At 35.8% G+C, this 17106-nt stretch overlaps 1 protein-coding gene across 9 annotated transcripts in view; it reads left to right on the top strand.

Annotated features, from left to right (window-relative positions):
- TBL1XR1 (TBL1X receptor 1) overlaps positions 1 to 14049 on the top strand; it is a 169788-nt gene extending 155739 nt beyond the window's left edge. For all 9 annotated transcript variants that reach the window (XM_045088643.1, XM_045088648.1, XM_045088642.1 and 6 more), the window contains 6 exons: positions 4125 to 4246; positions 4386 to 4460; positions 7970 to 8097; positions 8690 to 8855; positions 12013 to 12114; positions 12949 to 14049. In XM_045088643.1, coding sequence (XP_044944578.1) covers positions 4125 to 4246; positions 4386 to 4460; positions 7970 to 8097; positions 8690 to 8855; positions 12013 to 12114; positions 12949 to 12975 — 620 coding nt within the window. In that variant the 3' untranslated portion in view covers positions 12976 to 14049. The remainder of the gene's footprint in view (positions 1 to 4124; positions 4247 to 4385; positions 4461 to 7969; positions 8098 to 8689; positions 8856 to 12012; positions 12115 to 12948) is intronic.
- The last annotated feature ends 3057 nt before the right edge of the window (positions 14050 to 17106 follow it).

The following is a 17106-nucleotide window of genomic DNA, read 5'->3' as shown; positions in this document are numbered from 1 at the left end:
GTTCATAGGAACATTATTTACAGTAGCCAAAAGGGGGAAACAGGCCAGTGTCCATCAGCAGACAGATGGATAAACCAAAGGTAGTCTACACGTACAATGATTATTCAGCCATGAAGAGGAATGAAATTCTGACATATGCTGCAACATTTATGTGCATTATACGCATTATGTTAAGTGAAATGTCTGTGCAAATGTCCTTTAGACACATTATGCTGAGTGAAATAAAGCAGACACAAAGAGATGAATAGTACAATTTTACTTATTAACTATCTAGAACAGACACATTCGTAGAGACAAAGTAAAGATTAGAGGTTCTCAGGAGTGGGGGGAGGGGGAAATGGGGCATTATTGCTTAATGGCTACAGAGTTTCTGCTTGGGGTGATGAACAAGTGGGAAAATAGTGATGGTTGCACAGCCTTGTGAACATAATACCACTGATCATACACATAATAAAATGACATTTCAGGTTATATATGACCACAGTATTTAAAACTTTATAATAAAATATGCCCAAGCCCCTTGGATTGTATACTTTAAATGGATGAATTTTATATTTATAATATATTTATATTTTAATAAAGCTGTTTCTTAAAAAATGCAGATGAGTAATAAATGTCTTTCTCTCCTTACTACATAGGGTCGGTTCACTTGTTACCTTTTTAAACTATGAAGGATGAAGGAGGTAACAGAAATACGTCAAAATTTGCAGGACACAAAAATTTTGATCTTAGCTCCAAGATTTTAAAAGATCGTGTAGCCCTACGCAAATTAACTTTTCCTAGTCTCTTTTATCATGTATAAAATGAGATCAGTAATAGCGAACACACCTCTCACATATCACTTACATAAAAGTGCATTTTGTTGTGAGATGCATTACTTTCTTTCTTTCTTTTTTTTAAGTTTATTAAGTAATCTCTGCATCCATTATGGAGCTTGAACCCCAAGATCAAGAGGCTTGTTCTGGGGCGCCTGGGTGGCTCAGTGGGTTAAAGCCTTTGCCTTTGGCTCAGGTCATGATCCCAGGATCCTGGGATCAAGCCCCACGTCGGGCTCTCTGCTCCGCGGGGAGCCTGCTTCCTCCTTTCTCTTCTCTGCCTGCCTCTCTCCCTACTTGTGATTTCTCTCCCTCTCTGTCAAAATAAATAAAATCTTTAAAAAAAAATAGCCTTGTTCTGAGCCAACCAGGCGTCCCATAGAGATGTATTCCTTTTCTAAAGAATTTGCATCACCTAGACTCCTTTTATTTTAGGAGTAAACAAAAAGGAGGTAGGTGTTCTTAGATTACACCAGTTTTGTAACCACTGTATTTTATGAGCCAGGTGTATCACAAAGCATAAATCCTACAACTCATGTTGCAGCATTCCCCATCTTCCCCCCAGTTAGCTTTACGTGCTCATACGGTTTTTGTTTGGTTCGGTACCTAATGGTGTATTTGTTTAAGTGCCACTTTCTTAGCCTCCCATCTCATGTTTTTGCAGACAGCTCTGCGTCAAATTAACATCCTGATACATTGTGACAGATTGTTGGCATTCTTTGTAGCATTTTATTATACTTTTGTTTTCTAAGTTTATTAGATTTTTCAGGCTTCCCCACCACCACCACTTAAGACTAGAACCAATTATTTATCAAAGAAACATTTTGTTAAAATTATTTTTGAGATGATATCTTATGTAATGGTATTTAATGTCAAAATGAAAATATAGTAGGTATTGAGTCATTGAGTCAGATTCCAGTCACGAAAACAGAATCTAATCCAAGAAGGGGAATTTAGTACAAGGAAATAGTTGCAGAGGTGTTAGAAGAGTGAAAACCAGAGGACTATGAGGTAACCCAGAGTGTAACAACTGCAGAAAACCTAAGACTATAGAGAAGGCAGGATCCAACTACCCAGTGGGAATTAGAACTGGAGAAACAAGACTGCCTGGCAAGAACAGGCATTTGGAGGAGCTGTTGCCAGGCACCCAGCCTTGAAAGAAAGAGGAGAGCAAAATTGCCTGTCTTCTCTGTTTCTTTTGACCTTGGGCTCTTGACAGTGTCTCCCACTGTCTGGATCCATCTGAAAACCAGTAGGCACAGGAGCCTGGGATATATAATTTGCAAGAGTCCACCCACTGTGTGCAGAGCACAGTGTGGACAAGAATAGCCCTGAGGGCAAGCAGACCATGAACAGGACAGCCACAAACGTGCATCTGAGATGATGTGATGTGTGCAGACAGCAGTGCAGTTCATACGTAGTGCTCATCAGAGTCGGCCTGCGTGTTTGTTTACTGGCTGGTTTAAGTTGGATTCTCCCAGAAGCAGACCTTGAGCCAAGCATTTGAGTGACATGATTTGTTAAGGAAGCACTCTCAAGAGAAACAAAGGAGGAACTGTAGGGATCAGGATGGGGAAGAGAGCCCCGCTCAGCCTGATCCAGGCAGGGCTTCGGAGTGTTTAGTATACCTCGAAGTTTTTCTCATCTTGAACCACATGCTAGATTTTTGAGTCTCCCCCTTTTCCCTCCCAAACCCAACTACATACCACCAGACATTGGGTACTAGCCATCATGGGCGGGGGGCGGGGGGGGGACGACACTGTTGGAGGCAGCAGAACAAGGCATTTCTGAAGAAGTTTACCATGGGAGCCCTTTAGAGCCAAACACTAAGAAATTGGGACTTGGACACAGCACAGGTAGACCGGGTGTGCAAAGGAGGGAGAGCACAGACCCCTCTGAAGTCATATTGCCCTAGATGGTAGTAGAACACAACCTGCTCTTCACTCTGCTTGCTTGGCTTATTTGTCTAATGGTGCTCAGAATACCTATTTGTAATATGCTCAAAGTAAAAATAGCAGTTACTATTATGCATAGATATATAACAGTCAGGAAGTGTGTTTCTTTTCTCTTTCCCGTAGACACAAGTTCTGACCTACTTTATTAAATGCTTTGTATCTCTAATGGGAATATAGAGCTTCACTATAACTTCCTGTTTTTCTCCTTGTCTGTGTTTGCTCTGAATGGTAAACTTGTTCTGTAAAGGGCAGAACATAACATTTTTAGGCTTTATAAGCTGTAGAATCTCTGTTGGAGCCAGTGTGGTCTGCCCTTGTAGTGCAAGGCAGCCATGATAATATGTAACCAAATGAACTTGTTTAGGTTTTAATAAAACTTTATTATAAGAACAGTAAAATCTGAGTTTTATATGAGGTTCACATTCATAGGTCTTCTTTTGATCCTGTCATCTTTTGATCCTTACCCCCAGCCAAATGAAATGTAAAAACTTCTCTTGGGTAATGCCCTAAATCCCTTGGTTTTTCGTGTGTGCTCCTATCGCTTAACCGTGTTACTTGATATCATTATGTTAATCTGCATTAAAATTACAGAGAACTTTTGCACCTTGCAGCAGGGGGGAAGTGAAAAGAATCTCCAATCATATCGGAGCTAAAATAACTATTAATAATTAGCCAGCTTTTGAATGTCTTTTTAAATTCAGTGATATAGGTTTTAAGAGGTATTTGACAAGAATCACTTAGAAGAAAATGTATTTGCGATCATATGCAATATTATCAAGTTGGGTGGATTGGAAATTATTCAGCATAATATTTGTCTAACTTGTAATTTACAAAGTCGGTTTCACACACATCATCTCACTTGATCTTCACAGTATCCTTGTGTATTAAGCTTAAGAGTTTTATCCCCTTTTTTAGATGAGGAAAATAGCATGAGAAGTTAAATGACTTGCTTGGGGCCCCACGGTTAGGGGTGGTAGAACCAAGCCCCCTTGTCCATGGAACACTCAAGAGAATTTTAGAAATAAAAGGAAGTATAATATCACTTTTAAAGGTTTATAAATGCAATACCAAGAATGCAGTGCTAGTAACTTACAGAGCAAGCTCTAGGAACCCTAATCTCCTGTGTTACTTTCTGTTAGGCTGTGTCTCATATAGAGACAACTGAACTGAAATTTAATATTGTGGTATTTAGATATGTTCATTTTTCAAAGTTCTATTACTGACTTAAAAATTATAAACTAAAATGCTTAAGTTCCTATTATCATACTTAATGTCCAAGCATGGTTCAAAACTAAAACTCCTAGATTCCAGTACATGTGGAATGAACACAAACCTGGCCCTTTCTCCTTTTCAGCACCAGCACTGGATGTTGATTGGCAGAGCAACAATACCTTTGCTTCTTGTAGTACAGATATGTGCATTCATGTCTGTAAATTAGGACAAGACAGACCTATTAAAACATTCCAGGGACACACGGTGAGTAGCCTCCCCCCCTCCAAAGTGATGATGATGAATAAGTAATATTACAGAGTGGTTTTGAAGTGTGTGTGTGTTTAGTATCCAAAGAGTAATCAGGTCTAAAAATGAAAATGTGAATATTTCCTGTTATTTTTAGAATGAAGTGAATGCTATCAAATGGGACCCAACTGGCAATCTTCTGGCCTCCTGTTCTGATGACATGACTTTGAAGGTAATTTGCCCAGCAGTCAAGAAGAATGGCTGCTCTGGCCATTTTTAGATTGTTTAGAGTGTCTGTCTTAGAGTTCATCGAACACTTAAACCCTGGAGGTCAGGATTTACTTTTTAATACTTTTTAATAGTTAATCATTTTTTTTTATTTTATTTTGTGAAGTATTTCAAATGTTTAAAAAACACAAATAAATTATATTTAAAAATAAGACTATTTGATAGGAATTGTGGTGCTAAGAAACCTGTCTTAAGTTGTCTTCTAGAAGATCATATACTGGTGCAATTAAAGTTTATTTGCACATGTAAAAATTTGACTAATAAGTAACAGGTCTTTATAACATTTGTGGATTTTGCTGAAATTTTATGAATTGTATAAATTTGATTTTGTGGTGTGAATGTAGATCATCCTTGCTAGAAGCTGATCTATAGCAGAGAATTGCTTAGTTGGTGAGTGAGCCTCGTTGACATGCCAACAGCAGCAACTCAGCATGGATTTATGTTTTTCTTGTCAGTGTGACTAAAAGCAAAACTAACACCTTGCACCTGTGCACATCACACTTAGAGGAAAAAAAAGCATTTTTGAAATAAAGAACAACCTAATGCTAATCTCCAATATTAATGATGCTTTGAGCCCTTTCCTGCAACATAGTAACTCTTCTGAAAATAATTTTATTCTTGACTCTGCAATGCCAGTGGCTGCAGATGTGCTGACCCTTACAGATGGAGGAATCATGAGGGAAAACTGCTTTTCCTCCTGTGAACAAAAATAAAACCTTGGTAACCTGGTGGCGTTTTTTCCTTAAATACCTACTGTGTTCTTAGTTATATAGTTTTCTGAAGCCTGGGCTTCCTTGCGAGCACTGCTAGTAAAAAGACTTTACTTATTGCTGTTGTTCCTGAGTTTTCTTTGCATGCAAGTGCATTGCAGTCATAAAATGAAAACCTTTTGAAACAGAGTATGGCACATATGTGGAAATGAAAGAAGGTCAGTGGCTGGAGAGTCTACTGAGTTGCAGTTAGGTTAAGTTTGAGCTAGAAAGTGTTAGCTTTTTGTCCTAAAAATAATCAAAGGTCAGAATTTTAAAGCAGAAGCGAGATGGGTCAATAAGATATTGTGTAGTGGAGCGGTTCTGAGCACATGAAACATGAGTTGGAAGGTCTTGCAAAAACTGAACAATGCAGATGGAGGTGCTAGGTGGGCTTGATGATCCAAGAAGAACTCTACCCTTGGCATAAACATTTGGGACTTCTCAGCAGGTGGGTGGTCATTGAAAGCCATGGACTTAGATGAAGCTGTATAGGGAGAGAGGACAGAGCAAGAAAAGAAGGGAACCTTAGAAATAGAAAATCTTAAGATTGCCCTAGATGGTAGTAGAACACAACCTGCTCTTCACAGTTGGAGGTATCATTTCACATCTATTAGGATGGCCATTATAACATAAAAAACAGTATGGAAGATATTCAAAAAAATAGAAACAGAACTACCATATTATCCAGCAATCCCACTTCTGTGTATTTATCCAAAAGAACTGAAACGTCCAACAGTTACCAGCTCAAGAAGAACGAGCTTCCAAAAGGAAACTGAGAAGGAATGACCAATGGAAAGAGAGTGTTCAGGGAAGAATGTTTCAAAGGGAGGTGATGCTGTCGAAAGGTCAAATGAAATGAGTTTTGAAACATATTTTGGGGGCTTATTTACATGGAGTTATAAATGTATAGGATCCCAAAACATTATGGGTTTGTTTCATTATGTCTTATTAGATACATTACAGGCAGACATGTGAAACACACCTAATTTTTGTGGGAGTTTTTTTGGTTGTTGTCGGTTGGGTTGATGTGGGTTTGTGTTTGTCAAGATTTATCTTTATTGAATGATTTTGCCGCAGATACCAGAGTTGGTTTCTCTTAATTTTTGCTCAGTAATAATATGAATCTTAAACCTCTGTACACATATGTTTTCAGCTCAAGCAAGGCTAATTATTCTGTACTCATCGTTTTAACTTTAATTATTGCTTTGTTATTTTTCATGGTTTGTTCTTTGTGAGTCATTTTCTAAACTTTTATTATGGTAAGAAAACACCTTTTTTATCCGATTTTTTTAAGTGTACAGCACAGTATTGTTATCTATGGGCATGATACTATAGACTATAGAGCTGAAATTTTACACACGTGGATTAGCTCTCCCCCAATCCTCTTCCCCTCAGCCTCTGGCAGCTGCCAGTCTTCCCTTGGCTTCTGTGACTTGACTCTTCTGGATACCTTATATAAACGGAGCCATGCAGTATTTGTCCTTAAAATTCATCCATGTTGTTGCATAGTTAGGAATTCCTTTTTTTAAGGCTGAATGATAAATACTCCATTATATGTAATACCGTATTTTCTTTATTCATTCATCCATTGATGGACACTTGGGTTGTTTCCATATCTTAACTTTTGTGACTAATGCTGCAGTGAATGGGGAGTGCAAATACATTTTTAAGACCCTGATTTCAGTTCTTTTGGATAAATACACAGAAGTGGGATTGCTGGATAATATGGTAGTTCTGTTTCTATTTTTTTGAATATCCTCCATACTGTTTTTCATAGTAGCTATCATTTTTCATCCCCAGTAGTGTATAAGTGCTCTAATTTATCCACGTCCTTCTCAACATTTATTGTCTTTTTTATGTTATAATGGCCATCCTAATAGATGTGAAATGATACCTCATTGTAGTTTTAATTTGCCTTTACCTCATGTCTAGTGACATTGAACGTCTTTTCATATACCTACTGGCCATTTGTATATCTTCTTGAAAGAAAGGTCTGTTCAAGTCATTTGCCCGTTTTCAAATTGGTTTATTAGGGGTTTTACTGTTGAATTATAAGAGTTCCTCATACATTTTCAGAATTAACCCTTTATTTATAGATACGTGGTTTGCATATGTTTTCTCCCATTCTGTAAGTTGCCTCTTTATTGTCCCTTTGCTGTGCAGAAGCTTTTTTAATTTTATATAGTCCATTTGCCTTTTTGGTTTTGGTTTTGTTCCCTGTGCTTTAGTGTTCTTACAGGAATATATTATTTGCAAGTTGCTCATCTATTTGCCCTTCTCTGTTACAAAATACTTTCTCATTCTGAATCCTAAGAGGAATTTATAATCTACATCTGTTATTTAAGGGACAGTGTTAAAACTAATGCCTTAAATATCTTAGGATCATTACCTAAGGGACTTAATAAATGTTGAAGTTTGTACCATCTTAGGCTCTCAAAGCCAATCTTAGAACTACAGCTAATTCAATCTTGAAGCCTCAAAATAGTGAACATTTGGAAAGGACTTAGAGCTAATTTGTCATTTTTGAAAAGAGAGATAATTATTAAACAAGTTCTACATTTTAATTTCTTTGCAAATAGTCCCTTGATCTCTAATCATCATTCTGGTTGTACTGTTTATATTTTATATTGGCACAATAGTATTTTAAATGTATCTTTTGTATGGGAAAATATAATTGCGTACATTTTTCTTTTTTGCACAGATATGGAGTATGAAACAAGACAATTGTGTCCATGATTTGCAAGCACATAATAAAGAAATTTATACTATCAAATGGAGTCCCACAGGGCCAGGGACAAATAATCCAAATGCCAACCTTATGTTAGCAAGGTAATATTTACGTTTTACTCTCCTTTTATGAATCTTCCACATAAAAAGCTTCTAATAAATATGAGTTAGGAAAGATTCCATGAAATGGGAGTGTATCCTTCAAAAAAAAATTATTATTATTATTATTTTTTTGGATGGGAGCATTTAAACTTGGGAGTTTTATTCTTACTTCAGGGCATAATGGATTTTTATATTGAGTTATCAAATATTTACTTGTATCAAATATTGATTTAAACTCAAGTAATTGAGGCATAGTATAATAAAGTTTCTTAAGCATTAAAATAAAATTAAAAATGTAGTCAGTACATTATTCAAAACCATGGATCAGTCAATACAGAAGAATTAAAAGAGCTAAGGAATACAGTGAAATTGGCTCATTTTGTTTTTTCAATTTGGAGGCTTGGAGATGCCCTTAAGTTGCCTTATCTCCTCTATAGTTTTGCTTCTAGAACACTTGTTTCCTAACATCCCAATCTACATCTCATAAGGAACTTGTAGCTGGCTACTAGAAATGGCTGAATATTATTGACTGGGGGTGGGGCTTGGGAATATTCCATTACTTATAAAGTCATTTTGTTTCCTCCTTGGTCAGTGCATCCTTCGATTCTACTGTTAGATTATGGGACGTAGACCGAGGAATTTGCATCCATACTTTGACAAAACACCAAGAGCCTGTGTACAGTGTGGCTTTTAGTCCTGATGGCAGGTACCTGGCAAGTGGTTCTTTTGACAAATGTGTGCACATCTGGAACACACAGGTATGTCTCAGTTATTTTAATTATCACCTGCTTTCATAGTTACAAGAAGCACTTGCCTGTACAAATTCTTTTTTCTCTTTTGTCATTCCTTTTATGACATCACTCAATCCTTAGTTTTTGAGTGAGTACTTTTTTTGAATTTACAGCCAAATAAAGACTGAAGCCAATTGAAGTTATATTTTCCTAATGTAGACCAGAATTTAGAAATAAATTTAGGTTCTTGTTTTTTTGTTTGTTTGTTTGTTTTTTAAAGTTTGCTGACCTGAAATGTGAGAGTTTAAGATACATGTTTAGATGATTGATGTAGTTTCTTTATTTTTAAAAAAAACTTGTCTTTAAAGGAGCTATAAATGAGCAAGCAGTTAATAAAATGTACTAAAGGACAAGATTTTGTGGCTAAATAGTGATTTATCAGGAATAGACTTAAAACTATACTACCTTTGTAGGAACAGTTGTGTAGAGAGAGCCTTTCCTAAAAATGGGGAAAACAGCTAGTTACTTTATTTCATCTTCTCACCTTTTTAGTGTTTATGCTCCACGTACTGTTTTCTTTAATAGCAGTTGCTTGACTCCTTCACCCCATCAGTGACCACTTCCTAGGTGGTCATAGTACACCCGCATGCAACTGCCGTGAGCTAGATCTTTCTCTTTGTGTGGCTGATCATCATATTTGGTCAGACTATTGTGCATAAATCATCATTTTCAGATATCATTTTTTTTTAAGATTTTATTTATTTATTTGATAGAGAGAGATCACAAGTAGGTAGAGAGGCAGGCAGAGAGAGAGAGGGAAACAGGCTCCCCGCTGAGCAGAGAGCCTGATATGGGACTCGATCCCAGGACCCTGAGATCATGACCCGAGCCGAAGGCAGTGGCTTAACCCACTGAGCCACCCAGGTGCCCCTCGGATATCATTTTTAATTAAGTTACACATTCAGATGGTCTCCCCTAAACACTGAAAAGGTATACACTGGGAAGTCTTAGAGCTCTCATTTGCTTCCTGATCCCCTGCAAGTAACTATTTTAATTAACTTCTCTTCTATACTTTCTGACATTTTTTGTGAATAAAAGTATTAAGATTCTGTCACTTTTATGCTCTCACTGTTTTATTTTTTAATTTATATTTTTAATCCCCTTGGTATTAATTTTTACATATATGATTTGAGGTAGAGATCTAATTTTTATTTTTTTAATGGCTGGCCAGTTATCTAAACACTGTTTACCCCTTTGCTGTCTCATAATGCCACTTTTTTCATATACCATGTTCTTACTGTGGTTTTTTAATAGATTCTCTTATACTGCATTGATAGACATTTGTATATACCTGCATTGTTAGCATAGGTTTTTTTTTAAGATTTTATTTATTTAAAAAAAGTATCATTTTACTTTTTTAAGTTTGAAAATAATAAACTTATATCTAGTGAATTTTTAGTGCACTCACTGTCTTTTTGTCAAATATAAATCGAGTTTTTTTCTTTCCTCGTTTGGATTGTCACTCATATGATATGTTACCCATACATTTCACAGGTCAGTTGTATTAATCCATTGGTCTCCGTTAATGTTACAGCTCTAGTTTGTTGACCATGATATTTAGTTCAATTATATCCTACTCTGAGCTTAGAAATTGCTAAGTGCTTTGTAAAGAAAGTTGTTTTATTTTTTTTTTTAAAGATTTTATTTATTTACTTGACAGAGAGAAATCACAAGTAGATGGAGAGGCAGGCAGAGAGAGAGAGAGGGAAGCAGGCTCCCTGCTGAGCAGAGAGCCCGATGCGGGCCTCGATCCCAGAACCCTGAGATCATGACCTGAGCCGAAGGCAGCGGCTTAACCCACTGAGCCACCCAGGCGCCCGAAAGTTGGTTTTTTTAAGCACCAAAGCTTAGATTTTAATTCCTATACATTGATTTTAGATTTTGTTGTTGCCACTCCTTTGTCCTGATTAACCATAGAAATACACTCAATACCTACTAGACTCACACTTTCATTAATCTTTTAAATTGCAAAAAAATTTAGGTAGGGGGAAGAAAACAGTTGAATCTTTCTGATGTGATAAGCTGTAGCAATGCACCTGTGGTTTCTAGAAGAGGAAAGCAAGGGAAAAGAGACTTCTGGCTACATAATTAAATTAGGATTGGCTGTGTGAGGAGGTATTTACAAGGTACATGACTTGCTGCCATGTTGTTTTTAGGTAGATCTGCTACCTCTAGTTTTACTTTTTTAGGTTTTCATAAAGCTGAGACATACTTCTGCTAGACAGAAAGCTGGAAGCATATTTTTTGTTTTCCAGTTTCTCACAGCAGAGTCTCTGATCTTTGCCCTGTTTAATGACTGGTTTTCTAGGAAAATATATGTTTTTTTTTTTTTAACTATGTTTAATTATTCAGTGGGTCGCTGAATTATTTTGATCTTATTTATTTATTTATTTATTTAAGATTTTATTTATTTATTTGACAGACAGAGATCACAAGTAGGCAGAGGGGCAGGCAGAGAGGGGGAAGCGGGCCCCTTGCTGAGCAGAGAGCCTGATGCGGGGCTCGATCCCAGGACCCTGGGATCACGACCTGAGCCGAAGGCAGAGGCTTTAATCCACTGAGCCACTGAGGCGCCTCCCCCCCCTTTTTAATCACCTCTATCTTAGGGGTTTTCAGTAAATACAGATAGAGTAATTTAACAGACTTACACTGGAATTGTCTTTACTAGTTTATTATACTTTCTCTTTAGGATGTTTTATCAAAGAAATTCGAACTTCATTTTGTGTCTCTACATGTTAGCTATACTTATGCACCACCCTTCAACAACAACAGTTTATTTATGACAGGTCATACATTGAATGTTTACTCCATGGTTAACTGTATCTCAAGGAGGCCAAAGATAGCTAAGAATGGTTATCACTACTGGAGAAACGGGCGGCGGGGGGAGGGCGCACGCACGTGCGCGCTTGTGTGTGTTTGATCTGTTGAGAGCAGGCAAGTGTTATCATTTTATAGAAGGATCATCACATTTCTAGTATTTCAAAACTTTAAATTTATTTTGGAGTCAAAGCTAAATTCTATCTGATTGCTTGAAATAATGCCATAATAGTATTTTTACCTCAGTAATTTGGATTTATAATAATATATGTTCTCATTTTTAAGAATTTTTTTTTCATTTTTTTAGACAGGTGCTCTAGTTCACAGCTATAGGGGAACAGGTGGAATTTTTGAAGTTTGCTGGAATGCAGCAGGAGACAAAGTTGGAGCCAGTGCATCAGATGGTTCAGTAAGTATAATGAAGTGTTTCCAAGAAGGGTGGGTGTGTAAGCATAGTAAATAAATGTGGCTTATTGTGGTCGTGACTACAAGTCTTCTTTTCAAAATACATTTTATGGCACTGATCTTTTTTAATGGAGGTTGTATATTTTTGTTTATTTCACTCAAATAATATGAATAAAATATAGGCTGTGTTTGCCAAAAGCGTATCTTCATAACCAAGAAATGGATGGTTATTTTTAATGGAAACCTTTGTTGATGAAATTGAGTGTAGAAGAATACTGCTCTGAGAGACATTTGAATTTTTAATGCTTATCTCTACCTTGTCTTCCTTGCGGAAGAGTGTTGGTGGCCCAGGGCGGGGGCCGGTAGAGGCAGTTGAGTCCTGCACTGAGGAACGTGTGATACTGAAAGACTTTCAGGATGACATTGGCCAGCTCTTAATAGAAATATTAGTTTTGGCTTTCAAAGCTCTGAAAGTAAAGGGAAAATGAAGAGGCTATTAGCCATTAGCTGTTTTCTGAAGGTATAGCTTAATATAATCTGAGATCTCTTTCACTTAGGCCCAAAAGATAGGAAATGGTCTATCTTGAGCATATTCTTTTCTGTTTTTTAATTAACAGAGAGTAGATCTTCAAAATTTTAGCCATGGTTCTTTCTCTATAGTGTTAGCCTGTAGTTGTTTTCTCCACCTCTTAGACAATTTGTCTGATTTCTGTTCGTTAAGTGCCCAGTCCCATGATTAATGTTGCTTTACCAGATTCATGAACTAGGAGGTAAACATTACACTAAAAATGTACAATGAAATTCTTAACACACTTTTGATTATTTTAATTTCTTACAGGTTTGTGTATTAGACCTTCGGAAATAGCGCTACTAGTTGGAAGCCATGGACCGACTATGAATGTGTACATAGCCAAAATGACTGTCCCTGACCCATGTACTGCTATAGTCCCACTTGAACCATGGCCAGTCCACTACAGCCAAATCTAAAAGAAATATATACATACAGTGTATATAAACAAAATTGCACCCTGAAGATGACAGAATTTTGTCACAGCTTGTGAATTCTGTTCACCAAGTGCTGGAATCTAATCTGCTGTGCCCCTAAAATAGCATTTAGAAGTTTTGGATATGAAAAACAGAAGAGAGAGAGAAATATGCGTTATAAAAGCAGCCCATATGTGTACCAGTTTTTGGATACTAATGACAGCCTTGTTTCTCCCCTTTGAATCAGAAGACACCATGGATTATATTCTTTTTTCCCTTCAGTAGTTGAGCAGTTTGTATGTACAGAGAAAATGGACTTAACAAAAACTTGCAGCAGTAGTTCGTTCTTGCTTTTAAACTTTGTTTTTGGTTTAGTTTATGGATGCATGAAGTAAGGGAGTGAATCAGTTTCTTGTTTATATTTTTTTCACCTTTTAAACAAAAAATTCTTAAAAATATTTTAATGCATTCTTTTGAAGAGATAGATGTTTGGTACATTTTATGGCTCCCAGAGCATATATTCAGTTGGTGCATGTTGTGGAAGGGGGAATTGGAAGTTGAATGAAAATAGATGACTTTGGTCATGTCAATCTGTAAGACACATCAGTGAAAGGATATTATGCTCTTTTTTTTTGTTTTGTTTTGTTTTGTTTTTTTGTTTTTTTGTTTTTGTTCTTTTTTGGTGATGTGGCTTAAATGCAATAGTTTCTTTTTTGGGACATATTTCTGCCAATTAAAGACTAGAAGGGCACAATTTTTTTTTAATACCATAGAGAAGATGCATAAAAAAAAATCTTCTGATGTTTTGTAGCCATAACTAAATTATGGTTAAAATGTGCACTATTGTGAAAAGGAGCAAAGTAGGTTTGGGGTTTTTTTTGTTGTTGTTGTTGTGTTTGTTTGTTTGTTTGTTTTGCTTTGTTTTTTAAGAGATTAAAATGTTTCTGGATAAGGATTAGCTTCTCAAAGTGTCCATCATTCTATGTAGAAGCTTAAATATGTAATGTAACCAAACTCCAGTATTAAAAATCTCTCATGTTGTTTTTCTTTATACAAAGCAAGATAACGGCATATAACACTGCCATTACATGGCAAAATGTTTGCTACCTTAGTTTAAAAACAATCTTTAAAACAAAAGACTTGCTTCAAGGTGTTTTTAAATAGCAGTGATTCAGAATTTAAAAAAAAAAGTATAATTGCACTAAGCTCCCTGCTGCTCTGATTCTGCGTTCGTGGTACTTGTGACTACATTTTTTTCAAATACGGATAGATTTAAGCTGCTATTTTTTTTTTCTTAGTAATCACTACTATATCATGTCTTTTACTCTGTTTATAATATCAAGTATTTTCTGAAAGATAAGGTATCAGAGCAAACCTCTTCTTGTGTTCATGCAACTAAAAGCTAAAATACACAGAATGTGCAAATGATAGATAGCACGGGGCTGTGTTTATATGTATGACTAACAGGTTTGTCATGATTAATGGAAGTATCCACAAGTGTCCATTTTGAAGAGAATAGTTGTCAAATTTATATCTCAAAGATTTTAATTAAGGAGTTATTACTAAGCTTAGCAAATTTATAACACTATTTCTGTCACTAATTATTTTGAGGCCTTTACTACTAAAATTTTAACCTGTGTTTTAAGTTGAAATAGAAACCCGATTTAACCCAAGTAACGCAGCTTTGATTTTCAGCATTTGTTGTTTTGCTGTTTTTACAAAACAGCATTGATTGAAGCAAGTCTTGGTTTTACTAAGGTAGGATAGCATTTGCTATTGGTAAAGAGAATAAATACACTTAATTTCACAATACATTGTTATATGTACCCCAGTTGTTGTTAGTGGGGACTATGATACTGTAATAATATTTTTTAAAATTTCCATCCAGAGAGACAGTCATTCATGATGGTTTTGTGCCAGCTGTTTTTAGGGTTTTGGATCACATTATAGATATTTAGAACTATTACCCTGTGACCTATGTAGGAAACCTAATATGCTGAGTATCTGGCACTTGAAATCCTGCTTTTATTGCTAGAGGTCCATACCTGTGGTTGACCTCTGTTATTGTTTTAAAAAAATAAATAAAAATTTAAAAATCTGTGCAATAATTTTTAAATGTGCTCCCAGGAATAGACACAAATGTTTTGAGTAGGTTAAGCTGCATTTTCCTTTAGTGATGCATCTGTCAATTGCACTGAATTTAAATCTGAAAGTCAGAGGTAATTATTGATAGTACTTTTGTATTTTGATATGGACAATTTATTCATTTGCATACAGTTATTGACGTTTTGCCCCCAGCTGATTAAAAGATAGTCAAGAAGTTCTGCAGTATAGCTGCCAGAGTAGACAGCTACCTTTTGATGGTATTGTCACCTTTTCTTTCTTTCTTTCTTTTTTTATCTTTAGCTGTTTTACTTAAGCATAATAGCCACAATAGGACATATAAAAGATTATAAATACAGAGCTTTATTATCCTAAAATCTTGGGTCTTTTAAGTATAAACTTATTGGAAAGGTATCCATTTTGTAGGCTTGGGTTCTTCATGAGCATACAGTCGTTTGTTTTTGCTGCTGTTCTCAACATCATCATTGCCTGCTGATGTGCCACGATGCTGCTCCAGTAGACAAAAGTAAGATTGCCTCAAATTTGAGCAGTAACTTGATTGTAAGAGACCAAGTTTCACGGCCTGCACAATTCTGTATTTGAGGTTCTTGGCTCGTTTTTCCTTCCTTTTTTTCCTGAGAACTTATTCCTAAAGATCAACTGATTCCAGTAGATGTTTTATGGTATTCATTGTATATCGTTGTACAAGCTACTGTAAGAAACTTACAAGGAAAATTAGAAAGGAAAACTTGAATGAATAGAGTACTCATTGATTAAAGTAGAATAAAGAAAGAGCAGCTGTCACTCTTAAACTCCATAAAGAAATATCTTCTTTTTCTTCTCCATGTAGGAATTACATACATTCTTGTATCTGTTCCAAACCCCATTTCTGTCATTGATCAGGTACCATCATTGACTTTCAAATGACTTTTAGAAGTGGTAACTTTTAATTTCCTAATAGATTTTAGAGTATATTGAATTCTGTTTTAATTAATAATTCTCTAGGTAAGTATGTTTTAGGATTAAACACCTTTTACAGATACTGAAAGTGCCTCCTTTTGTGGTGTAAAAACAAATTATGGTGCAAAAAGTAATTACTAGATTGAATTACATGAAGGTTTTTTGCTTTTTGACATATAAAAATGTCAAGAGAAAGGCCAAAGATTTGTACTTTTTCACTTATAAAGCACTCCTTTTTTCCTTAGACTTCTTTCTGTCAAATTAGATTTAATGAGAGAGTACTATTTTTAAGGAGCTATCTGTTTATGTAGAATGATTTTGTTAAGAGTAATGTAAACTATTATTGCTTAGAGGCCTGAAGAAGAGTATGCATTTTTGCTGTTTGAAGGAATCACCTGTGATTCACAAATGATTGTCCTTATGTGAGCAAAAATGTTAGATTTTACTAGGTAAGCAGAAAAATAAATCTAAAATGCAGCGCTGTTTACTCTTTTCAAAACCGTTTTCATCTTAAGCACATTGTACATTTCTATAGAACCTGCATTTACTCTCACATGCTAAGGGTGGTGCTTGCGTTTGGTGAATTACTGTTGACTGTTTCCACGGAAATTCTTTCAGTGGACCAACATTGTGGCATGGCAGCAAATGCCAACATTTTGGGGAATAGCAGCAAATCTACAAGAGACCCTGGTTGGTTTTTTGTTTGTTTGTTTTTGTTTGTTTTTCCTTCTGAATCAGCAGGGATGGAAGGAGAGTAGGGAAGTTAAGAATTACTCCTTCCGGTAGTAGCTCTGAAGTGTCACATTCAATATCAATTTTTTTAACATGATTCTAGTTAAATGTAGATGAGAGAAAAATGAGGAAGTGTTCACTTTTTTTAATACACTGATTTAGAAATTTGATGTCTAATATCAGTAGTTCTCAAGTATTAATAGCATTCTTTATTTTT

This window comes from Mustela putorius, unplaced genomic scaffold (assembly GCF_011764305.1).
Source record: "Mustela putorius furo isolate JIRA1106 unplaced genomic scaffold, ASM1176430v1.1 tig00003834_pilon_pilon_pilon, whole genome shotgun sequence".
In the NCBI taxonomy this organism is placed as follows: Eukaryota; Metazoa; Chordata; class Mammalia; order Carnivora; family Mustelidae; genus Mustela; species Mustela putorius.
This window is presented reverse-complemented; position numbering and strand designations above follow the sequence as displayed.